At 41.3% G+C, this 25,208-nt stretch overlaps 1 protein-coding gene across 1 annotated transcript; it reads right to left on the bottom strand.

Moving 5' to 3' along the window:
- Window positions 1-794: 794 nt before the first annotated feature.
- DYNLT5 (dynein light chain Tctex-type family member 5) lies at window positions 795-24,754 on the bottom strand. Its single transcript, XM_054721302.1, has 4 exons — window positions 24,636-24,754; window positions 10,234-10,325; window positions 1,875-1,999; window positions 795-998 (listed from the first exon to the last, which is right to left on the bottom strand). Exons 1-4 carry the CDS (start codon window positions 24,752-24,754, stop codon window positions 795-797), a joined length of 540 nt encoding a protein of 179 aa, XP_054577277.1.
- Window positions 24,755-25,208: the final 454 nt, after the last annotated feature.

Below are 25,208 nucleotides of genomic sequence, written 5' to 3'. Positions count from 1 at the left end.
TTTCAAATACATGATTTTATGTGTTACAAATACATTTACTATTAAGCATCATGCATATTTAATATCACAACGATTATTTCAGTGCCTGAAAAAGGCTTTATTCACTTTATGGTTTCCATTATTGAAGAGCCAACATTGAGTTCTCCCACAATTCTGTGAAGTGCAGGCAGCCCACAAGAGCTTCTAGTTTTATCTAGCAGCCCCGCGGGACTACAGTAATTGTTATGAAATCATTAATTCTACCTCAGCAGTTTCAACTGTCAGGTACATGTAACAATAATTGCAGTTAATGAATGCTGCTCAATTTATTAAGTAGAAAATGAAAGCCAGTATTCTTTTATATGCAGCACTGAGACATATTAACATTAGTCATTTGTGTATGCCATGTTAAATATCCTACTGTCATTTATTGGCCAGGGTATGTAGCCATGTATTTTTTTTTTTTTAAAAAAAACCTCTCTTCCTTAAAAAAACAATTCAGAAAATTCCAGCTCTTTAATTGAAGAGTAATTAAAATAATTAGTACCAAAAGCAATATTTAATAAGACTCTATGTCTATGAAAAAAAAAAAACCCCCAGCAGAACCAAGACTTAGTTCCTTCTTGAGATAAACAAGATTCTTTCTTGTGCCACCCTCCCCGCCCCCAACCTTTAAAAGAGTATTAAAAAATTCCAAAATCTTCCAGTTGTTTGAAGTATTAATATTTCCTTCTCAAACCTTTAGTCAGTAAAAATTTTGTGTACTTAGACACAGCCTATTTCTTGAATTTAAAAAAGTAATACTAGATTTTCAGTCACTCAAAGTAAACGGCATAGACATTTGCAAGAGCAAAGAGTGAAGAGTTTCTGAAAACATAAGATGCAAAGGTATCACTTTTAGGATTCCAGAGGCATCTACTCCCAATAAGAATGCTCTGGCCATGCCGAGGTCCAATGTGAACAATCACAACCAGCTTGTACCGTGGGATCATCAAGTCCTTGACCTGGGCTTTAATAACCTAGAATTTAAAAGGAAAAAAAAATGGTTCTCACTTAGCCACATTGAAACTTAAGAGTATTAACCATTGTCATAAATATAATGGATTTAATTTAAGAAAATAGCATGATGCATTGTAGATACTGTCACTAACTGTTGTAGATTAGTGACTGTTAGTGACTATAACTATGATTTGCTTCAAGCACTGTCCTCATGAGAAAGGACATTTAGGGACAAAATGACAGCACCAGCAATAAATGTACATTTTTTCTCAGGCACATGCGAAAACTGTAATCCAGAAAACAGAATTTAATAGAGTTATTACATTCTTTGGAAAATTTATGTTAAGATGGCTTCCCTTCAAAGAATGTTGGCATTAGAGTCACACCATCTTGTTCATGTCTAATTAAGAGACCATAGATCTGGAGTCTCCTGCAATATGACTAATCATAAATGCTCATTAAAGACTTTGTTATAAAAAAGCAAACAGAGAAAATCTGATAGAGTGCCAGCACTTTAGTTGATAAAAATAGAAATGAATGTACTTAAATGAATTTAAAGGCCACAAGGTCTGTGTTTGATGTCCATCAAAGCTGCCTTGGGGAAGAGAAATGATCATTAAATTTTTTTAATCTTTTACAATAATTAAAAAAATAAATGGGGCAGTTTTATACATTTTTTAAATGAAATACATGCAAATGATGCACATAATGATTGTCTCAGACAAAGGCTCTTACACAGAGATAGAATATGACCTAATAAATATTTTAATAAAATAAAATATAAATAAGCATTTGTACTGCTACTGCAAATTAATTGCCTTCTTCAAAAAGTAGGGGATTGTGCTTTCTGCAAATATTCTAGCTACAGTTAACTCTTTAGGCAAATCGCACATTACCTCAGAAATTGTTTTAGTCATCTGTCTACAGAGCTCTGGGTCATATTGTTCTTCTTGTAGGTAGTTAGTTAACACATCTTTCAGAATATGATTGACAGTAACCACTGGAAAATGTTTGGTAGGACCTGAAAATACAGACAAAATTTCTGCCTAAGAAGTAATTTTATTTATTTGTTTATATTTATGTGTGTATGTATGTAAGAATAGTTTATTGACTTTTTAGAGACACGAGAAAGAAGAAAGAAATATCAATATGAGAGCTTAATATCTATCAGCCGTCTCCTGCACTCCCCCTACTGGGGATTTAGCCAGCAACCTGGGCATGTGCCCTGACCACAATTGAAGCAGCAACCATTGCATGCATGAAGGATGCCCAACCAACTGAGCCACACTGGCCTGGGCTAAGAAGTCATTTTATATCACACCCACCCACCTCACAGGCTAATTAAGAGTACTGAAACATGGAGAGACATTTAATCTTCTGTGTGGCCTTCATTAAAGGAGAAATGGTAGTCTTAGGTTTTCAGTCAAGTTCTCTGGCAGAGAATAAGACAATAGACTCATCCATTTACCAGACTACCTAAACAGTGTGTTCAACCATCGAGGTTTGACACTGAAAAGTACCCTCCTCCCCAGTCCCCACTATTAATGACCTACGTCCAAGTCTCAACACCTCTCTCTGCTTCTGTCTACCTACCACAAGGCAACGGCGTGGACCGCTCTAAATCTCAGATCTTTTTCTTTTTTCTTTTTCTGTTTACTATGTTCTCAGGGCCATTCTTTTTGTAAACCTCAATTGTTGAAAGTGCAACATTTCCCTCCCCCCTGCATTGATCTCTTCCAACCCATATGAATTTATTGGTTAATTAATCTCTTCCCCTCTCCACCTTCCCTCTGAGGTTTGACAGTTTGCTAGATGTTTCTATGTCTCTAGGTCTTAAATCCCAGATCTTACCGTGATATTTCCCTTAGCAAGGTCCAACATTCAGCTCCCACCCTACCTGTAGCCTCTTCTCCCAACATCACAGTCTCTGCTCGATGCTGCTCCACCTCATGGACTTCATCGGTCTTGTAAAGCTGCTTGTACGTTTTCTCTTGCTCTCTCTCTCTCTCTTTTTAAATATGGAACATCCTTTCCCATCATGTTCATCTGAGAAATATCCACTAATGTGTTTCAAGGCCAGCTCAAAAGTCTTCTCCAGGTAGCCTTCTTCCTCTCTTCAGATAAAAACCATCCCTCCCTCCTCTGCACTCCCAATGCACTGGGACCCCACCACTATCTCGGCTCCTAATCCACCTAACAGCTAAGGCACACCTGCCTTTCTCCCCAGTGAAATGATAAGGTCGGCCAGATTTTTATCCTCTTCAGAGTCTAATACAATGCTAACAGCTTAAGAAATATTTAATTTATGACTTCTGAAATAAGACAGAATCAAACATTTAGAGCTAATAATCATGGTACAGATCATGGCTACTTTTATTGAGCATTTTCTACACGTCAGGCACTATGATAAGAATTTCATACTTGTTACCTTATATAATCTTCCAGTAATCTCTGGGGTGAATCTTACTGTTATCTCCCTTTCAAAGATGGGAAAGAGAGGTTTAAATGCATTGTGTAACTTGCCCAGAATCACACAGTGGCAGAGCTGGGATTTCCCATGTTTATCTATCTGACTCAAGAGCTCATATTCTTAACCACATTTAGTCCATGTTCAGATAAGGAGCTTCAGATGGGTCTTCTTTACCTGGCACTCCAGGATCTTGCCTGTACCTCCTGGGAATATTAACCTCATTATCTTTCTGTCACTGTACAATGTGTACCATGTGCCCAGGGCCTGGGGTACAGGGGCTCGATCATTATTTGCTGAATTGATATGGACAAATGGATGAGATCAAGAATTATATCCAATTCTACTTGAATAGTCATCAGTATCTTTTCAGTGTTTATTTTTAATGACTGTATCGGTCAGGGCCCCAGGGAACACATGACACACTAAAGTTAAGACAATTCCAGGGGGACTTAATAAGGGAGTCCTTTGAGAGGTCTGAGCAGGATGTAGGAAATCTCAAGGAAACTGCCTCTAGGTTAGTGAAAGTGAAGGTATCCCTCATCCTACCCCCGGCTTGAGGGATATGAGAAAGGAACTCTTCTTAGATCCTAGAAGAGGCATGTGGAGCAGGCTCCCTTGAGAGGAGTTATGTCCTTCTGTTGATGGATACAAACAGCCTGAGATGAACCCACAGGCAGAGTGGAGGGAAAAATACCCAGCTCACAGTCCTTCCACCCTGTGGCTTCTGAAGCAAGTTTCCCGTTGGCTGAACTGAAGCAGAAGGTTACAGCCTATGCTTGTAGCTGAGATAGGTCAGCCTCCTGAGGCTCAATAAATAGTATTTTTATTTTGATGATGGTATAGGAATTGTTCAATTAAATTTATATTCGTGTGGGGAATGCATCTGAACATGTAAAACAAGGATACTTGATACAATGAGTGTGATAATTAATCTCAATTTTTAGTCAGCAGGAATCTCTGTTCCACAAGACAGAGATAAGCAGTTTTAACCTGTGAAAGGTTGGTCTTGATTACTCCTGCTTTATTGGATTGTAGGCAAGCTCCTGGTACCATAGACCTCAGTGTCCCTTTCTGTGGATCTTTTCGATTTCTCCTCAAATATTCTAGTGAAATGAGGCTAAATCTGAGGATGATTTCCCCCTTTCTGTTTAAGAAATTTTAAAATGAACTGCCAGCTGGGACTAAATTAAGTAGATTACATCCTTTAGAACGATACCTCTCTCTTTCTCACTCCCTCCTACCAAGCACTCATATCACACATACCTGACGTTTGACCTACATCACCCACATGACAATTTAGTCATGTGCTATGATGACCATATGCATGGCTCCCTTCAGAAAGCAGTAAACTCCTTCAGTGCAGAGGCCTGTCTGCCTAGCACACCTCCCTGCCATTTGGGAACAGTGTCTCCCTTTCCAGGAACTGGTCCTCTTCCTACACTGACCACGTGGTTCTTTAGGATCTCCCACTGCCTCTTTTGAGCCCAAGGCCAGGTCATGGTGGATTGGCCCAGAGGAAACACTTGCTCCACGCCAGGCCAATTAGAGTCCTTTCTTGGAATTTTTATTTCAGACTTGATGGGGAGTAGGCGAGGATCAGGCTCTTTCTGTGGCAAAGTTATGCCATGTGATCCTTAGGAGCTGCTGGAGGCCAGTTTCTCACAGTGGGAAGGACTCCAGACACAGGGAGAGGAGGCGCTCACACCGTTTGGTGCTGGAGAGACAGACTCCTGGGGGCACTTGAGCCTGTTTCCAGGAGCTCCTGCTGTCCAGATGGACCCATGTCTTTTCTGCACTTTGGTTATTTTTTTTAAAGACTCTCATCAACCAGATTCTATTGTGAAATAGAATGAGCTTTTCTATCGTAATGAGCTTTTCTCACCTTTGTGACTTCCCCCTATACAGCCACAATTATTATTGCCTTGCTCGGGCAGGGATGCTGAGATACAAAGAGAAGGAGATTGTCAGTGTTCAGCTTTTGACTTTCAAAATAAGCTCCCTGAAGCTACTTTCAGAGTCAAGGGATGTGAATGCCAAAGCTATTTCTCCTTTCTTTCTTTCTTTCTTTCTTTCTTTCTTTCTTTCTTTCTTTCTTTCTTTTTCTTCCTTCCTTCCTTCCTTCCTTCCTTCCTTCCTTCCTTCCTTCCTTCCTTCCTTCCTTCCTTTTCTTTTTGAGAGAATTTTTTTTTCTTTAGAAGGGAAACATTTTTTTAGAAATAAAAAATCAAGGACCTGAAGTAGGTCTGATGGATAAAAAACAAAGAAAAAAGGGAAAACTTGTCCATAAAAATAGATAAGAGAGAATAGATAAAAATTTAGTCATTGTGTCTCAGTTTCCCCAAACAGAGATAATAATAATAATGACCAGATATTGTTTTTTGTTAGGATTAAATGAGTTGAACTTTTTAAAGTGCTTACAACAGTGCCTCCCCCCCCACACACACACTCATCCTTATCTTATAAAAGAGTAATATGCAAATTGACTGTCACTCCAACACACAAGATGGCCACCCCCATGTGGTCAAAGATGGATGCCCCCATGTGGACACAAGATAGCCACCACAAGATGGCCCTCAGGGGATGGCAGTTGTGGGCAATCAGGCCAGCAGGGGAGGACAGATGGGGGGGACACAGACCTGCAGGGGAGGGCAGTTGGGGGTGACCAGGCCTGCAGGGAAGGGCAGTTGGGGGGAACCAGGCCTGCAAGGGAGGGCAGTTGGGGGGGACTGGGACAGCAGAGGAAGGTAGTTGGGGGAGACCAGGCCTATAGGGGAGGGCAGTTGGGGGCAACCAGGTCGGTAGGGGAGGGCAGTTGGGGGAGACCAGGCCTGTAGGGGAGGGCAGTTGGAGGCGACGAGGCCTGCAGGGGAGGTCAGTTAAGGGCAACCAGGCTGGCAGGGTAGGGCAGTTAGGGGTGACCAGGCTGGCAGGGGAGGGCAGTTAGGGGCAATCGGGCCGGCAGGGGAGCAGTTAGGCGTCGATCAGGCTGGCAGGGGAGTGGTTAGGGGGTGATCAGGCTGGCAGGCAGAAATGGTTAGGGGCAATCATGCAGGCAGGCAGGTGAGCGGTTGGGAGCCAGCAGTCCTGGATTGTGAGAGGGCAGTTGGACATCCCTCGAGGGGTCCCAGATTGGAGAGGGTGCAGGCTGGGCTGAGGGACACATATCCCCGTGCACGAATTTCATGCACCAGGCCTCTAGTTAGATATATATTGTTGTTGTTGTTGTTGCTACCTCATTCTGAGGAAGGAAAGGGAGTGCTGGTGCTGAGAAGGCAGCGAGATCAGTGAGGGTGTCAGTATGGAAGGAGGGAGGTCTCCACGGGGTGGGGTGAAGTCAGAGCTGAGACTCATAGGCTCTGTCCAACAACGCATCTGATGACAGGGCCTGATCTTCTCATGGAAGGTGAGCTCCAATGATGTCTCTCTCTCCATCTTAAAAGTCTACTTTCCATTATGTTGGCGTCATTCTCACGCAGGCTATCTCAATGTGCAGCAAATATGGCCACCAATGAGTCTTGTCTGACTTGCTGCTCAGTTAGTGTTTTTAAAGAATCAAGTACCTCTTTAATCATTGCTCCAAAAAAGGACCATGGAGAACTCATTCCATAATTAATAGGAAATTATATTGGATGTTATAGAAGGCTTTTCTTCTCCTTGATCCAAGGTAAAGTCTTAGAGGCAATAATTTTGAAAAGCAATAACATAATGAATAGAGAAGCAATGTAAATACATTACTTCATTTAATTCTCATAGTATTCCTGTGATGTGTGGACTGTTATCCCTATTTATAGATGAAGAAACTGAGATTCAAGGATTCTAAATAACTTGCTTGAACACCATTTATTTAGGATTTGGCAAAACTAGTATTCAAATTCAGATATATTGGATTCCATAGACTGTATTTTTTCTATATGCATGTTTCAATAATTAATTAATGAGCATATGTAAATGGTGTTTCATTACAAGAAATATATACATTTATTTTACCATTCCCTTTCATTTCATTAATTTACATTAAGGTTTATTTACATTCCCTTTCATTTCATTAATTTATATTAAGGTTTAATTTGTGGCTGTAATTACTCAGATAAAGGGAGGACAAGCATGTTAACCATTTAAGATATTTTTAGATGATACAAATATTTTTTTATAGAATGTGAAATATTAAACACAACAATGCTGGCGATTGACTGATCTCCCACCCCCTCTAATCTGGTCAGTATTGCCTTTTGTAGATATGAGAAAATCTTTACCAAGGCCCACAGAGTACCTTTCATATGCAAAATAAATCCAGAAACAAATAGAAGTAGAAATATGTTTTTGATTTTTAATAAAATGGCTAGTTGAATGCTTAAAAAATTAATTGTCAAGCACAAAAGACTAATTATAGGAGAATAATTCACACAAGTTTTTGTAAGAATATGTGGAAAATATTATACATATTAAGGTATTTGGAAAATTTCTTTTCTATCCTCTCTTTTTTAAAAATTAAGTTTATTGGGGTGACATGTAAGTTTCAGGTGTGGATTTCTATGTTACAAGATCTGTATATTGCACTGTGTGCCCACAAACCAAAGTAAAATCTTTTGTCACCATATATTAGGCTACTTTTCTAACTTGGTTCAACATCCAGTACTTCTAAAACTGATAAGACAATTTAGCCCATTTATTTGAAGAAATAAGTCATTAAAATAATATATCCTAGGAAGAAGAAACAGATGGCTTTATATTTCAACTCCTTTATCTTGTTGAAATCGGACTCAAACCCTTTCAGTATGCAGAACCCCAAATCATAGGCACAGAATGGCAAAGATCTTTTAGCTACTATGGGTGAAAACCTAACCCAAACTTAGCTTGCCTAACTAAAAAGCCCAAGAGTACTTTGGACTTAGGATTCAAATGATGACGTTGGGATGTAATTCTCTCTTGGTTTTAGGCTTCCTGTGAGGGCAAGAGAGCAAAAGCTGCCATTGCCCCTACATTCGTTCAGGCTTCAGGGCCCGATCTGCTTCTTCAACAGCCAAACATTTTCTGAATTGAATATCAAGACTTTGATTGATTTGACCAATCAAAGGGTCTATGCCATCCCAGAATCAGTCACTAGTACATCTCTGAGGCTAGGATCAGCTTCAGCAGAATGTTAGGGACCCAAAGTAGTAATGATGACTCCCCCCCAAAACTGGGTAAGGTTACAAGAAGTGTAAAAGTGCATTGGATGGCAGGAATATTCGTTGTCTACCACAGCATTATGAAAATACCAGTAGACTGACTAATTATGGAGCCTTGTAATCCATGTAGTCTTGGGGGAATTACTGTAGAAACCCGGCTACAAGGCTTAATGGGATGTGTGGATGGTCTATAATTTTCACGAGGTTAACTGGCACAGATGGAACTGCTCTGGCCCATAGGGTCTTTCTTTGGTCATTGGTAAGTCTCTGCGGAATTTCTATATAGCAGTAATTATATATGGATTTAGATAATGGTGGGCAGGGACGCATTGAGAGAAAACAAGTAGGTCTATAAGAAAACATGAATGGGAAAAGATATTCACTGTGGACTCCACTGGGAGTTTAGGGGCAGGTGCAAAGATCTTTGTTTTCAAAGATCTAAAACCTCAGTGTGAAGGGATAAACATCTCTGTCAACAGGGGACCCAGAATCATTTGCCTTTGCCTTAAAGGCTTTTTTCTCCACCTATCCACAGCATTGGTTGGTTTTGTTGGGTAAAACTTTAATGCATAGCTCTTTTATTTCCTATTTTATATATACACTTCATTTCAAGTAGATATAAAATAAATCCACAAGATAATCCCCCCAAATACTCAATGGACTTCTTACTTCAGTAAGACACAGTATTCACCAGTGCTGCCCAGCGAATTGCTTGGTGTTGAGGAACCACTGACAAAGAAAAGTAGACCCTCCAGAAGGGTAGGTAAGCGGTTCTGCATGAGCACAAGCAGACTCTGATGGGGTGAAGGGATCCAGTCCTGACCTGTCTCCACACAGGTGACCCTTCAAAATTCCAGATTTAAGACGAGCCTCCTCCAATCCCATTCCTCTCCATTACCCCAGTCCCGTGGTCAGCAAACTGCGGCTCTCAAGCCACATGCGGCTCTTTGGCCCCTTGAGTGTGGCTCTTCCACAAAATACCATGGCTTGGGCGAGTCTATTTTGAAGAAGTGGCGATAGAAGAAGTTTAAGTTAAAAATTTGGCTCTCAAAAGAAATTTCAATTGTTGTACTGTTGATATTTGGCTCTGTTGACTAATGAGTTTGCCGACCACTACCCCAGTCCTACCTCTTCCCGTGGAGGGGAGGGGAGCTGACCAGGACTCATGTAGCAGTAAGCAGCTGTGAATCGTTGGGGGTTGAGGAGCCTGCTAGCCTCAGCCCCTGGGAGTGAGGGGCATTCCCTGAGATTCCTTCTTAGGAGAAGCGTGTCCCTTGTCTTGCCAAGTTGCGCTCTGTCCAGCCATCTACATGGAGCCATACTGCTCCCCAGGGAGAAACCCCGGCCCCCCCATGAAGAACTGCAGCCTTTTGTACTGCAGAGATGGAGTTGTGGAGAACTCTCTGTAAGCATTTAAAGTTTGGGGTGATGACACTCAAAGAAAAGAAAAAGAAACAAAAGAAGAGAAAAGAAATTACAGCAGCATCAATCACTCAATTAAGATCCCCTATATTGTACTAGCATTGAAGATAATGCCGGTTATCAAATATTAGTTTAAGTAAATATCATTCACGAAATTAGAAGTTCAACATAGAAGAGAGTGATAAAATAACACACCCAGCTGATAGGTGTTTTCCATCTGAACTGTAAGGTGAGAGGCAACGTCATGCTGGCTAGGTTCATCCACGTACGACACAGAACTCACACAGCTGGAAGCAAGGAAGGAAACAAATGTCAGTAGTTATTACAACAATAATAACAAAGCACAATACTGCTTTCAGCAAAATTACCACAAAGGTAAAACTTTCTCTAAAAAGTCTAAGCAAGTCCCAGGTAAATATCCTGGTGACATATTTAAAGCATAAAACATTTGAGAGATGGAAACTTTAAGGCGTAAGAAGTTAGGTGTATACTAGCAGTTAACCGCTGTTCGTCTCTACAGGTTGCCCAGGACCAAACCAGAGAGGGTCAGACCTGCATTACCACCATTTGTCCACCATCCAGAACTGAAATGTCATGGCTGACACGTACACATAAGGAACTGTGTGACATTGAAATTGGGTCTCAAAAGAACTGTTGGCCCAGAAAGAAACTCACTACCAGACTGATTCATTTGCCTGTCAGCATAACCATTTTTGCTTGTCTCATTTTAGGTTCTTATAAGTGTATTTCTAATAGCACAGGATCTCACTCATCTAGGGGAAATAATGAACAACATAGACTGGTGAACAAGAACAGACCCAGAAACAAGGAGGCATCGATCAGACTGTCGGGCCTCAGTGGGAGGGTAGGGGAGGGTGGGGGTAAAGGGGAGAGATCACCCAAAGGACTTGTGTGCAAGCATATGAGCCTAACCAGCGGTTAAGGACAACCGGGGGGTGGGGGCATGTGTAGGGAGGAGTGTGGTCTGGGAATGGAGGGATGAGGACAAATATGTGATACCTTAATCAATAAAGAAATTTTAAAAAATTAAAAAAAAGAAGAAGAAGTTAGGTGTGACTGTGATTGAATTCAATAGTGATTGAAGCCCAGTGCGGTGCCCAGGCATCTGATCCTTAAGAAAGTGTTCGTGGTGGGGCTGTCTGTGGGGTTGCCGAGCGCATCTCCACCACAGGTGCAAAGGCTCTCCTCAAAGTGGACAAAGCTCACAAAACGGGCTGGGGAACATACAGAAAACAACACGCTGGGAAACAAGTCCATGTATACAGAGGGGGTTATAAAGAATGCACGATTGTATGTACCTCACAAATCCCGTTAGTAGAAAAAAAGAAAAGCGAAAAACTCACCTACATGGTGAGAGAAACCACAATTCACCCAAACGATTGTAAATCAATAAGCATCAATCACCCTTTTCAACGTTCAGAGAGGGTTTAGGCTCGGTTACCCAGGCAATATAAGCTTCTCCAGGTGCTGAACAGGAGGCCCAATGCAGAGGAGCCCCTAATGTCCCTCAGGCACTACTTAATTCAACCTAATTCAGAGGAAATCCAACTGCCACGGCACTCTCAGAGTGCTCTACCCCAGTTCTCTCCACCTGTGAGAATGGAGGTTAAGCCAGATGTCATTTCAAAGGAGATTGTGTAATTGTGTGTGTGTGTGTGTGTATGTGTGTGTGTGTGTGTGTGTGTGTGTGTGTGTGTGTTCAGAGTGACCACTTTGATAAGCAGGCTGTTTTTGCTTTAAATAAAAAAGAGATATTTGTCCTTAATTGTTGGAATTTTTTTTCTTCCACAAGGAGTTTAAAAGACTTAGTTCTCAGCTATTTGGAATTAGTGAGCTTCTTGCAAAGTGATATTTTAAGAACATTATGGATAATCTATTTTTTATAATCCTCTATTACAATACAATTTACACAATAAATTGTTTACCAAGAAGGTGATGCAAGAAATTGTGGCTGCTTTTTCACGATGGCTTTCTGGATTAGTGACTTAGTTCTCATTCTTGTAACACCTGCTGTCCTCAATGTTTTGCTCCCTTTGAAGTAGCAACCAACCTGTCTGGCTCCGTTGGCTGCAGGTGCTGTGGGCAGTACCGTAGAAGACGGCTTCTGCTTAACGTTGCATAAGCCCCTTGATTCTAAGATAAGCCAGCCTGTCCCAATATAATAAATGCTACTTTTAACTTGCAAAACATTTCCTATGATGATCTTATCTTATCTTCACAATGCTCTTTTAAGTAAGTAAAAGAGTCATTCTTATACCCATTTCAGAGACACAGGGAACAATGCAAAAGGCTTACTTTTCACATCTAGGGAAGGAAGACATATTTCAAATATCCTATACCCCTCAGTGACAAAGTCTCACATATGATTGTATCTGACAGAATGAAAATAGGGGTAATGACTACCTGAAAAATTAGTTACTGCCATTAACACTTACACAAGCATAAGAAGGTATTAATAAATTCCCTATTTCTTTTCTACTGAATACTCTACTAAAAACTCATAGAGAAGTAGAGTTGGTACAAAACTCAGATTTGCAAAAGTTAGAAGTCTAAGACAAGAAAGCAAATAAGGATTTTGACAGTCCTCATTATTGTTTGCGATCGCCATGTTACTTACAAATTGATATTCAGCGCAGTTTAATATTTTCAGAACGAAATGGGTATCACAGGAGCCTAGAAACCCCACTGGCTGAAGATTATGTGCAAATGGAAAGTTTTGCAGTGACTTTTTTGATTAATGAAGATAATTTTGTTACACGCACCTCTCACCGTCACCAGAGAGGTGTTACGGGACAGCCCTCTGAGTCACGGGGAGAGGGCTGTCCCCAACCTCGATCCTTGACTTCTCATATAAATGATTTTATACGAGAGACCTTGACTGCCTTGTGAAAAGCCGATTGATCAAAGCAATTAAAGCCTGCACCTTTATTGAAAAAGCGAAGCAAGTAAGCAAACCTATACATCTGGCTTATGAAGAGCATACGGGCTCTCAGCTAATCTGGAGCAAGTTGGGTGAGGGTTTGAGGCATTATATACCCTCTTGTCTATAGGTTTCAAAATTCCGCTGCTGAATATTTTGGTATAGATCAAGTCTCAAAGTCCTTTTTTTTCACTTTGCTGTGACCTTCCAGAATTCACGAGAAGCACCTGCCAACTTTATCTTGCCAAGCCTTGAGACTGCTGGCTCCTCTGCTTAGGGAGTAAAACTGCCCCCTTTTTCTTTTACCCTTCTCCCAGCCCCTGCCCCTTTCCGTCTTCTTTCATGAGGGAGGTTTTTAACCATTTGCTCTCAGGTGTCTTGCTAGTTACAAGCTGGCTGAAAATTGCCCACACTCTTCGGCCTTGTTTTAACTTTCCTGTCTCAGTTTCCCTATTCCTCCTGCCCTGGAATCCTGTTAACAATTTCAGTCAGTGTCTTTTTATTCCCACAGTCATCATACGTATGATCATTGCATAGTCATTGTAAAAAGTTCAAAGCATAGGGAAGTATAAAGAACAAAGTAAAATTACACAAAAAAGTACTAACCACAGTGGTTATCTAACCACTGTTAACATTGAAAGAAATATTTTCAGATGTGATTTTACATATGTGATTACATGATCGATGTTGAGTTGTTTTTCCCCCTCAGAAATGTATCATGAATAATTTTCTACGTCAATGAATAGCAATCTACATGAATATTTTAAACACCAAGAGTGTATTTAACATATTGAACATACTACGTTTTATTTAACTGTTTATTCTTTAGGTCATTTAGGTTGTGTCCCTTACTCTACTATTATAAAGAAAACTGTAGTGATCACTGTGGCAGGGACTTCCCTTTGCTTTCCAAGGTTGTTCTTTCTTCCTTGGTCACAGAACCTTAAATTTGTAGGAATGTTTCTCTCTAAATTAAAGACACATTTTTGGACTTCGTTGGTGCCATGTGGCTTGTGATGTAAGTGAAAGCTTTGGATGGAAATTCTGAAAGAGCTTTCTTAAAAAGAACTAATTCAACCAAGAGGAGCTTGTGTGTGCCCTCCTTGATGACTGGAATATGGGTCTGATGGCAAGAGCTCAGCAGCTATCTTGGGCCTTGAGATGATCTTATGGATTATGGATCAGAAAAATAATGTCTAGATCCCTGAAATGCTCCCCTCCATACTTCTTATGTAAGAGAAAAATATATTTCTGTTTTGTTTAAGCCACTGTTTTAAAAATTATTATTATAAAAACTAGAGGCCTGGTGCATGAAATTCATGCACGGGGGCAGGAGAGGGGGGCCCTCAGCCTGACCTGCACCCTCTCCAATCTGGGAGCCCTCAGGGGATGTCCTACTGATGGCTTAGGCCTGCTCCCTGTGGTTCTCTACTCTCTGTGGACCTGCCTGCTCCACGCCACCACAGGTCTTGCTGTCTGCTCTTTGCGGGGGCCCTGCTGTAGGCTCTCTGCGGGGGCCTGCTTGCCCCTTGCCACGGCAAGGGCTAAAAGGACTGGGGGACTTGGGTGGGCTGAGGGGACTGGGCACCGCCATCTTGTGGCTATGGGTGCCGCCGTCTTTGTGATGGACAATTTGCATATTCCATCTTTATTAGATAGGATTAGAGCTATAATTGATTCAAATTCTGATACAGAATTCGTTTCTTGGAATTGGGATGCTGCAAGTAATAGAGCACACAACTTGGAGTTAGTTTTGTAGAGGAGACAGGGCTTTGGGGAGTGAGGTTTCAGATATTTTGCTGGAAATCCAGCATCCTGTATCATGCAGAGGGAAAATATTTAATTAGTCTATCAATTTCTGTACCTTGGATGGCTATTTATAAACCAAGACTATAACTTCATGTACAATTAGAGGAAAATTATACTTAAAAAATGTTTATGGTATTTTTGGAACTGAAACCTGACAGTTCCAATACTAGAATGAGATGAGTTGAAAAAAGAGAGAGAAGAATAAGTTGAACAGAAAAAATAGAAAAAGGAAAATATTTCTTGAAAAAAGACAAAATATTAAAAATGCTTGCAATCTGGGCAACTGACATTAAACTAGAATATGAACTCAGTAAATTTTTAGAAAGAAAAGAAATCCTATATTTAAAAGTTGGGAATTACCAATATTAATTCAGAATATTGACTTAGACAAACATATATATACACTAGAGGCCCAGTGCATGAAATTCGTGCACGGGGGGGTGGGGGTGGGGTGGGAGGTCCTCTCAGCCCAGCCTGCACCCTCTCTAATCCGGGACCCCACAGGAGATGTTCAACTGCCGGTTTAGGCCCAATCAGACCTAAACCGGCAGTTGGACATCCCTCTCACAATCCGGGACCACTAGCTCCTAACTGTTCACCTGCCTGCCTGCCTGATCGCCCCTAACTGCCCCCCCCCACCCCCGCTGGCCTGGTCACCCCTTAGTGCTCCTCTGCCAGCCTGGTTGCCCCCAACTGCCCTCCCCCCCTGCCGGCCTGGTCACCCCACACAGCCTGCTGCTCAGTCATTTGGTCGTCCCTCACTAACCCCCCTGCTAGCCTGGTCGCCCCACACAGACTGTTCAGTCATCCATTTGGTTGTTTCAGATGCGACGGTCACTTAGACTTTTATATCTATAGACTAGAGGGCCGGTGCACAATATTCGTGCATGGGTGGGGGGGCGGTGTCCCCCAGCCCAGTCTGCACCCTCTCCAATCTGGGACCCCTTGAGGGATGTCTGACTGCCCGTTTAGGCCCGATACCAGAGGGATGTCCGACTGCCCATTTAGGCCCGATCTACCGGTATCGGGCCTAAATGGGCAGTTGGACATCCCTCTCACAATCCAGGACTGCTGGCTCACAACCACTTGCCTGCCTGCCTGCCTGCTGATTGCCCCTAACTGCTTCTGCCTGCCAGCATTATCACCCCCTAACCACTCCCCTGACAGCCTGATTGATACCTAACTACTCCCATGCCAGCCCGGTCACCCCCAACTGCCCTCCCCTGCTGGCCTGGTCACCCCCAACTGCCATCCCCCGCCGGCCCAGTTGCCCCTAACTGTCCTCACCTGAAGGCCTGGTCGCTCCCAAATGCCCTCCCCTGCTGGCCCGGTCACCCCTCACTGCCCTCCTCTGCTGGCCTGGTCACCCCTAATTGCCCTCCCTAGCAGGTCTGTTCCCCCCAACTGCCCTCCCCTGCTGGCCTGGTCTCTCCCAACTGCCCTCCCTGCTTGCCTGATCACCCACAACTTCCCTCCCCTGCAGTCCTGGTTCCCCCCAGCTGCCCCCCTCTACAGGCTTGGTTCCCCCAACTGCCCTCCCCTGCAGTCCTGGGTCCCCCCCAACTGCCTTCCCTTGCTAGCCTGGTCTCCTCCAACTGCCCTCCTCTGCTGGCCTGGTCACCCCTAACTGCCCACAACTGCCCTCCCCTGCAGGCCATCTTGTGTCCACATGGGGGCAGCCATCTTGTGTCTTGGAGTGATGGTCAATTTGCATATTACTTTTATTAGATAGGATTCTTTTTATTTATTTATTCATTTTTAGAGAGAGAAAGGATGAGAGAGAGAGAGAGAGAGAGAGAGAGAGAGAGAGAGAGAGAGAGAAGAAACCTCAATTTGTTGTTCCACTTATTTATGCATTCATTGGTTGATTCTTGTATGAGCCCTGACTGGGGATCGAACCCACAACCTTGGCATGTTGGGAAAAGACTCTAATCAACTGAGCTACCCGGCCAGGAACATACATGTTTTCTATTGATAAACAGCTTTACTCAAGCCCTTGGGAAATTTTATAGATAAAAACGTGAGATGCTTGAAGAGAAAACTTATTTTAATGACCAGTTCTGCATACACAGCACAATACATTTATTGTGTATATGTCAAAACATTGCAAGTGGATGAATTTTAGTTGTCTAAGACCAGACTTTCCCTAGTGTATCACACTAATTCTTCTAGAGTCATTGCAAAGGGAATGCTATAGTTGATCTTGTTATTTATTTTTAAATTAAAATTTTTTTATTGTTGAAAGTATTACATATATCCCCTTTTTCTCACACTGGCCCCATCTAACCCTCCTCCCCAGGCCTTCACCATCCTGACAATAGGGTGATTTTGTTTTTTACTAGTAAATGTAAAAAATGTTCTTGCTGTTTATGTTTATCATCAGCTTCTTGGCATTAATGGAGAAAAAATTTCAATTGGCAAAATATATACAAGGCAGATGTAAAGTTTTAGAAAGAAAGGTAGATTACTGGTAAATCTCGTGTAAACTGGTGAAAACACTGAACAAATCAACTAACATTCTAGAGAAGAGTAACAATTTGTAATCCAATGCAAATTTCAATTAATACTTGGAATCACATGTACTGTTGCTGAGGGCAGACTTGAAATTAACCTGGATGCAGAAATAGCGGCATAAAATTGGCCCACAGTAACAAAAGTCGCCCTTCGATATTGTACTTGAGTCCCTGGAAACTTCCCATGCGAACTAACCCAGCAGCCTGTGTTCTGATTACACAGAAAAGGGGCAAAAATTAAAAATAAACAGCTAAAGAGTTGGAATATATTTATTCTTCCATGAAATTCAGTTTCACTCAAAACATCTTACAAATTTGCTTGCTGGCCATTCCTTGAATTACACAGAATAAGTGCAAGGCATATCTTATTGTTTTGACTGTTAGAGATAGAAACAATTATTTCAATTAAATCTCACTAGCCACACATATCATGTAATTTTCATTGAGAAATCATTCCCTGACATTTCACTGCCATTATCACTTAGATATTTTGAAACTGTAGCCTTAAAGCCATTAATTTAATAGATTAAGAAGGCCAGAATATCATCTCTTTCTTCTGTTACCATGAAATACCTGGAAATACCATATTTTGAAGTCATGTGCTGCCTCCTAGTGGGGATATTTCAGAGCGCACAGAGAAAAAGAAGGCTCCAGGGTATAAATTTGCACTCCCCACTCCCTTCATCTTTCAACAAATATGCCCTGCCCAGAATGCAGGGGTGAAGTGGGAAGTTCTTGCAGTACAAAGAAAGTCCCTGTGCTTGAGAAGGAAGGCGTAGAAAACAAGGTAAAATATGCATCGTTACGCACTTACCTGGGAACTTTCTACCTCAAAGCTTCTGTGGATAATTTTATGCATAGTGATCTTACAGAAAAAGCATACCTACTCCTCCCCTGTCAGTAGAAGGTATACGTTGCCTGATAAGGTAATTTAGTTTTATGGCCATTTAATTTATAGCAAGTTTGGTATTTTTGAAGTGCATAAAGGCCACAGTAGCTGCAGTGGAGGGAGCAAAGATGAGGCCACGTGAGGCACGTTGCGGTTGGGCGGGGCACACAATTCAGCCCATAGCAAATACAAATACTTTCATGATGCCTCTCAATTCTAGGGTCAGGGAAGCACCTGGCAGTTGTGATAATTTGGCAAGTGCACCCTAAGCCTCAGTTTCCTCGATGTATGGGCATAATAGCACAAGCCTATTTTTCTAAATGCTGTTGGATTGCTTTACTGACAGCACTGGCTATATCAGTTTTTATTCTTACGTTTTGCTATTCAGATTGGGGTGAAATGGTATCTTGTTTTAATTTGCATTTTCTTTTTCTTTTTTTTTAATAATATATTTTATTGATGTTTTACAGAGAGGAAGGGAGAGGGATAGAGAGTTAGAAACATGGATGAGAGAGAAACATCGATCAGCTGCCTTCTGCACACTCCCTGCTGGGGATGTGCCCGCAACCAAGGTACATGTCCTTGACCGGAATCGAACCTGGGACGCTTGAGTCTGCAGGCCAACGCTCTATCCACTGAGCCAAACCAGCCAGGACTAATTTGCATTTTCCTAATTCCAAAGTGAGTTCAATCATCTCTCAAATTCTGCTTTTGAGCATCTCTTCATGTTCTGTTTAGCCATCTGGGCTTTGCTTTTGTAAACTGCTATTTATCTCACTTGACTATTTTAAAAATGGTTTTCCTTTTTTATTGTTAATGTGCATGATTAAAAAATACCTATCTTCTACCGGCTTATTAACTGTGTCTATTGTATTCTTTGTTGAACAGAAATGCTAAGTTTTATTGTAGTTATACTTATCAAGGTGTTTTTTGTTTTGTTTTTTACTTTATGGTTTTGTTTTGTTTTTGTGTGTAGGAATCTTATCTAAGAAATCTTTTCCTAAGGAACACGTAGAACACAGAGACTACTTTCTTCTATTACTTTAAAGTTTTCCACATCAGTGTTCCATCAGTGGTTGAGCGTTGACCTATGAACCAGGAGGTCACGGTTCGATTCCCAGTTAGGGCACATGCAAGGGTTGCAGGCTTGATCCCCAGTGTGGGGCGTGCAGGAGGCGGCCGATGATTCTCTCTCATTTTTGATGTTTCTATTTCTCTCTCCCTCTCTCTTCCTCTCTGAAGTCAATTAAAATATATATATTTTTAAAATCCAGCTTTATTTTCTTCCATATAATGAGTCTTTCCTACCAGATTATAAACCAAGAAAGCAGGGATTATTTCTGTGTGGTTCACCACCTACCATAGTGCCTGGAATGCACTCCATGGTTAATAAATATATATTTTAAATGAAGTAATGACTATGGTTTTTCCTATTTTTTGCAGAAAAAAATTTACCAGGTGGTGTTTAGTTTACTTGAAAAAATGAGCTTCTCCAGAGTAGAACCTTACAGTGAGTCACCTTTACATGCCTAACGTGGCACAATAATTCACACGGAGCAGAAGCTCGATGAACCTGAATAAATGAATAAGCGAAAGAATGGGATAGTGTGTTAGATGCTCCAGTGGGTTCCGGCGAAGAGCTGTGGGATCCATACTCAAAGTTCTCATAGCCTGACATCACTGTAATTTTGGTTTGAGGCAAAAGAGAGACTCTCATCACCAACCTGAGGCCTGGCCTACTAGTTGAACCAGCGGACTCAGGGATCACAAGCCTGGATATCATGTCACATGATCCTGGGACAGTAACCTAACCTCGGGTTTCAATTTCCATTTTAAGAACGTGAGAGTAGCACATCTGTTCAAATACTGTTTGCGGTTGCCAAAGGCTGAGCTTCCAACAAGAAAGACGTCATTGTGAATACCTGCTCTTACCCTGGATGGGAAACAGGGTTCTGGTGAATGAAGCGTTCGTTCATGCAAGTCACACATAGAGAGCCAGCTTTCAGGGAACGAGAATACTTGACCCTAAACGAAAGCTCATTTTGCCACTTCCTAATTCTGTAGCTTTGGAGGCTCAGCTTCTCGAAGCATCTGTTTCTTCATTTGTAAACTGGAGATGATAAATAGCATCTATCTTAGAGAGCAGGGATTGGCAAACATTTCTGTAAAATCCCATGTAGCCATTTTTTTTTTCTTTGTGGGACCTATGATTTCCATCGCAACTACTCAACTCTGTAGTTCCAGCGGGAAAGCGGCCAGAGGCAATACATACATGAAAAGTCACGGGTATGTTCCAATGACAAATTATTCATGAATGCTGAAATTTGGGCTTCTGATAATTTTCACATGACAAAAATATTACTCTCCTTTCGATTTTTTTTAAACCATGTAATAACCATACTTCACTAGGGCCATACAAAAACAGGTGGCAGGTTGGACTTGGCCCTTGGGCCATTGTCGGCACTGTCTGTAATAGACCTTCTGTGAGACGTAAGCGAGGTTATAGTGAGGGCTCAGCAAATGTCAGCTATTATCACCCTTATTACTACTAATCGTGGAAGTGAAACACAAAGTATGAGGACAACTAGGTAGGTATGTGTAGGAAGAAATGTGACGTGTTAACCGTTAGGATATTGAGATAGTAAGATCCAGCGTAAAAAGTTTCTTTTTAAAAAAAGAAAGCATAAAATTACATTGGAATTAAAACGTAATTTAAATAAATACACACAACCCTAAAAACTGTTAACAATAATTATATTGACTATAAATTCTATTGATTTTTTTTTTTTAAGAGAGAGTGGAAGAGAATGGGAAAGACAGAGAGAAAAATGGATGTGAGAGAAACACATCGATTGGTTGCAACCAAAGTCTGTGCAGGGAGAAGCCTGCAACCGAGGTACGTGTCCTTGACTGGGATCGACCCCAGGTTCCTTCCGTCCGCAGGCCGACACTCTATCCCACTGAGCCAAACTGGCTAGGGCTGTGCATTCTATCATCCTTGCACAAGTCAGAGGGCTCTTTGGATATTCATTATGCCCAGGGATCAATGTTAGGCATTGGCTACCACTGTATGAGACTGTAGACGTAAAACCCGACGGCAGGGTTCAATCTAGGCAGATCTTATACCACACTAAGGACCTGCTTTCCAAGCAGCTCTACATTCTACTCTTCTTTGCCCTCCTTATCTGTGTGTTTATTGCTATGAACACAAATGAGGCCACAATCTAATGAGCGAGATAAACAAACAAACAAACACGCCAAACACAGTGCCATGTACAAGGGGGAAGCAGCAGGAACGGGAAGGAAGAGTGTCCAGCACAGTCTGGAAGTGGAAGTGGTTGCAGTTGGATTGTCAGAGAGAGCTTCCTGGAGAGATAGATGGAGATGGAGACAAATTCTGAAGGAGGAGGAGAAGGAAGCCAGAGTGTAAGAAGAATATTCCCGAGAAGGGTGCCCCGCGGGAAAGGAACATAAGGCAATGGCTGGAGGGAAGGCAGAGCACTGAGGGATTATAAACATGGGAGCTGAGTGTGGCTGGAGCATAGACGCTAGCAGGATCGTGGGGAAGATGGGGCTAGAGAAGCAGACAAGGGTCTGTAGACCCTATATCAGCGATTTCCTTTTTGTGTGCCACAGGAATTTTTAAAACAAGCAATATCTGACTATTTAATCAGGGCACTGACCTCTTTTCCCCTGGATTGTCAAATAAAAAAAAAATAACAGTCAACACAGTGACCACCTGGTGTGAATGAATAAAAATTAAACCTATTTTTTTGGTCAAATCAGCAAAAACATAGTTTTTGGTGCGCTGAAGAATTTTAATAATTAGTTTATGTGTACATGAGATGAAAAAGGTTGAAAATCACTGCCATATGCCATACTCATGATCTAGGACTGTATCCTAGTCATTACATCATCACTTGACTTGTAAGCTGCAGTTATTTCACAGTAAAATCATAAAAATGATGTCCACCTAGTAGGATTAATGCTGGGGGGAGGAAAAGAGATAGTGTATTAGGTCCACAATATACTTCAGGATATACTTTATTCTACTGAAATTGATCTATTAAAATTGTTTTGAAATAACTTTCAAATGAAAGGTAGATGCTGTTCCATAAAGCACTGCAATTTCAAAACAATGTCTGCATTTCATAGCCTCGAAGCCTTCAGAATTTTTCTACTAGCTGACGATGGATTTCATGAAGGAGAATTACCATGCAGTCTAGTCTAAGACAGAAATTACACAGGAGTTAGAGTTGGGGAGGTAGCCTCCTAAATGGCTCTGAATTGCAAGGCTATGTGGCAGCTATTCATTTGCTCTTCAAGAAAAAGTGTAGATAGAGGATCATTCTGAATGTTTTGTTTGAGAGTTCAAATTCCTACTTCAAAATATATCAAAATAATTATCACTTAAATGTATTTGTTAGTGAGAAATCGATTCTAATGTGTTGATAAAACTATTTTTTATTTGTGTTGCTTAGTTTGTGTTTATACTTCAATAAAAAAGAGTGATCTCTAATTCTTCAAATTTGGCCATGTTCTGATTCTCTATGACTTTCTAATTTGCTTTGAAAGGAAAGAGGTAAATGAAGTATGTAAATAGGGATAACAGTTTAGTCTTTGGATGAGAGAAGTTTTTTTTTATTTTTATTAATCATGGGAACATGATTTATGTCAGATTATAATAAATATTTTCTTGAAAAAAGTTGAATTTAATCTAACAATTATTTAAAAATACATAATTGAAAGAACTCTTATGAACTCTTATACATAAATATTGGAAATAGCAGCCTAAATGGCTAGGGTCAGAAGCAAAAGTAACAGAGGTTAATTATTCTCTCAGCTTTACTTCTGTCATGCTAAGATTGCTATTCCTTTGTATTTCTTATCTGTAAAAGAGAGATTGTGCTCGTAATCCACAAATATCCAGGGTTGGAAAGTGTAATCTTATTTATTTATTAAATCTTTATTGTTGAAAGTATTACATATGTCCCCTTTTTCTCCCCAATTGGCCCCTTCTAGTCCGCCCCCACCCTATCCCCCTCCCCACTCCCCCGCCCCCTGCCCCAGGCCTTCATCATCCTAATGTCTGTGTCCATGGGTTATGCATATATGCATGCATGTTTGGAAAGTAGAATCCTATATAATAAAAGCCTAATATGCTAAGTGTCCATTCATCTGGTGGGCCATTCAACCAATCAAAGCATAATATGCTAATGATATGCTAAGGCCGCTCAACCGCTTGCTATGATGTGCACTGACCATCAGGAGACAAACACTAACCAGTAGGTTAGCTTGATGCTGGGGTCTGGTGGATCAGGACTGAGCGAGTTGGGCCAGACACACCCTGGAGCCCTCCCGCGGTCCTTCCCTGGCTGGCCAACCTCCAGCATCCTTCCCTGGCCCTGATTGTGCACCAGTGGGGTCCCTTGGCCTGGCCTGTGCCCTTTTTCAATCCAGGATGAGGGACCCCCCAACCCCCGAGTGCACGAATTTTGTGCACCAGGCTTCTAGTTTTAAATAAGTGCATTGATACATTCTGAGAGTAGAAAGATATGGTTTCAGAATTCTAATGTAAATCTATCCCAGTTCTTATGGTCTCTGTTCCATAGGACACACTAGCTCCTGTTTCTCAACCACAGGGATTAATTACTACACCACATCCTTCAATTCTGTGAGATTGTTAAGAAAGGCTGTCATATGAGTTAATTGACCTCTGCACTGAATAATTTGTTTTGTTTTCTTCCTAATGGCAGTCAAATAGAAATGCCATGAAAATATAAAAAATTGATTTATCTCTTTAGGAGACCAAATGCAATATTCAGTAAGAGCCAAAACAATAAAAAGTACTTAGTAGCCTTTGACTCACTAATTCTACTTCTGGGAAGAAAGCAAACAGAGGCATTATACAGTAGAAAAAAACACACAATGGAAACAAACTTAAAGTGCCCAATAGCTGGGGAATGGTTAGCTAACCCAGAATTATAAACTGACAAAGTTATTATACAGCCATTTATAAGGACACAAACAATTGTGAAAATACATTACAAAATTTGCATAAAATAATGCTAAATACATTGTATATGTATATATTGATTGCAAAAGTGCTTAAACTATGAATTTATATAATATTGAAGATGGGAATTCACGAGACATGTAGGAAGTATCTGGTCTACATTGTATATGGTGTTCTTTTGAGTAGATGATTTTTTGGGGTAGTCTTTGAAATAGTAAAAAATGCTGCTGGGAACAACATACAGTATCACTTATGTTTTCTCAGTTTCTTTCTCTTTCTTTTTTTAAAATATCCTCCCAAGAACCTTGTACTTGTCCATTTTCTCTTTTTTTACTTCCCAAAGGAAATGTTTTCTTTTTTTCCTGATAAACATTATGAACCTGTTTATTCAGTAATTGAACTTAAGATATTAGATCTTGAGTTACTCACTCTTTGATGCGCCCATGATGTTCCCTCCGCCGGAACTCATGGCTACTTAGAGAAGACACACTCCCCTCTTTCTTCAATGAATGAGCCCTTCTGTCTTTAGCAATGTCTGCCATCATCATAACCTACGGAAGAAAACTTCTGTTAAAACAGCAGACGAAAGATCTGAAACCATTTTAGTGTAACTCAGATATTCATTCTAAATAAAGTACACAGATACTTTTTCTATCATTTTTGAACAGAGAAGTGGGGTTTCTTTAAGAGTGATTTTAAAAAATATATATTTTACTAGAGGCCCGGTGCACGAAATTCATGCACAGGGGCAGGGGTGGGGTGGATATCCCTCAGCCCAGCCTGCACCCTCTCCAATCTGGGATCCCTCTCACAATCCAGGACTGCTGGATCCCAACTGCTCGCCTGTCTGCCTTCCTGATTTCCCCTAACCGCTTCTGCCTGCCAGCCTGATCACCCCCTAACCACTCCCATGCCAGACTGATTGATGTCTAACTGCTCCCCTGCCAGCCTGTTTGCCCCCAACTTCCCTCCTCTGCCAGCCTGGTCACCCCTAACTGCCCT

The sequence above is a fragment of the Eptesicus fuscus genome, chromosome 9 (assembly GCF_027574615.1).
Source record: "Eptesicus fuscus isolate TK198812 chromosome 9, DD_ASM_mEF_20220401, whole genome shotgun sequence".
NCBI lineage: Eukaryota > Metazoa > Chordata > Mammalia > Chiroptera > Vespertilionidae > Eptesicus > Eptesicus fuscus.
Note: the sequence above shows the minus strand (reverse complement) of the source record. Positions and strands in the feature narration are given on the sequence as shown.

What these genes read in the sequence shown, in the direction of transcription:
- DYNLT5 (XM_054721302.1), bottom strand. Translation starts at nt 24,754, where the DNA reads ATGATGATGGCAGACATTGCTAAAGACAGAAGGGCTCATTCATTGAAG. An exon ending in GGAAAACACCTATCAGCTGG is followed by an intron (nt 2,000 to 10,233) that starts GTGTGTTATTTT and finishes CTGTATTTTCAG; the next exon opens with GTCCTACCAAACATTTTCCA. An exon ending in TGACTAAAACAATTTCTGAG is followed by an intron (nt 999 to 1,874) that starts GTAATGTGCGAT and finishes TTTAAATTCTAG; the next exon opens with GTTATTAAAGCCCAGGTCAA.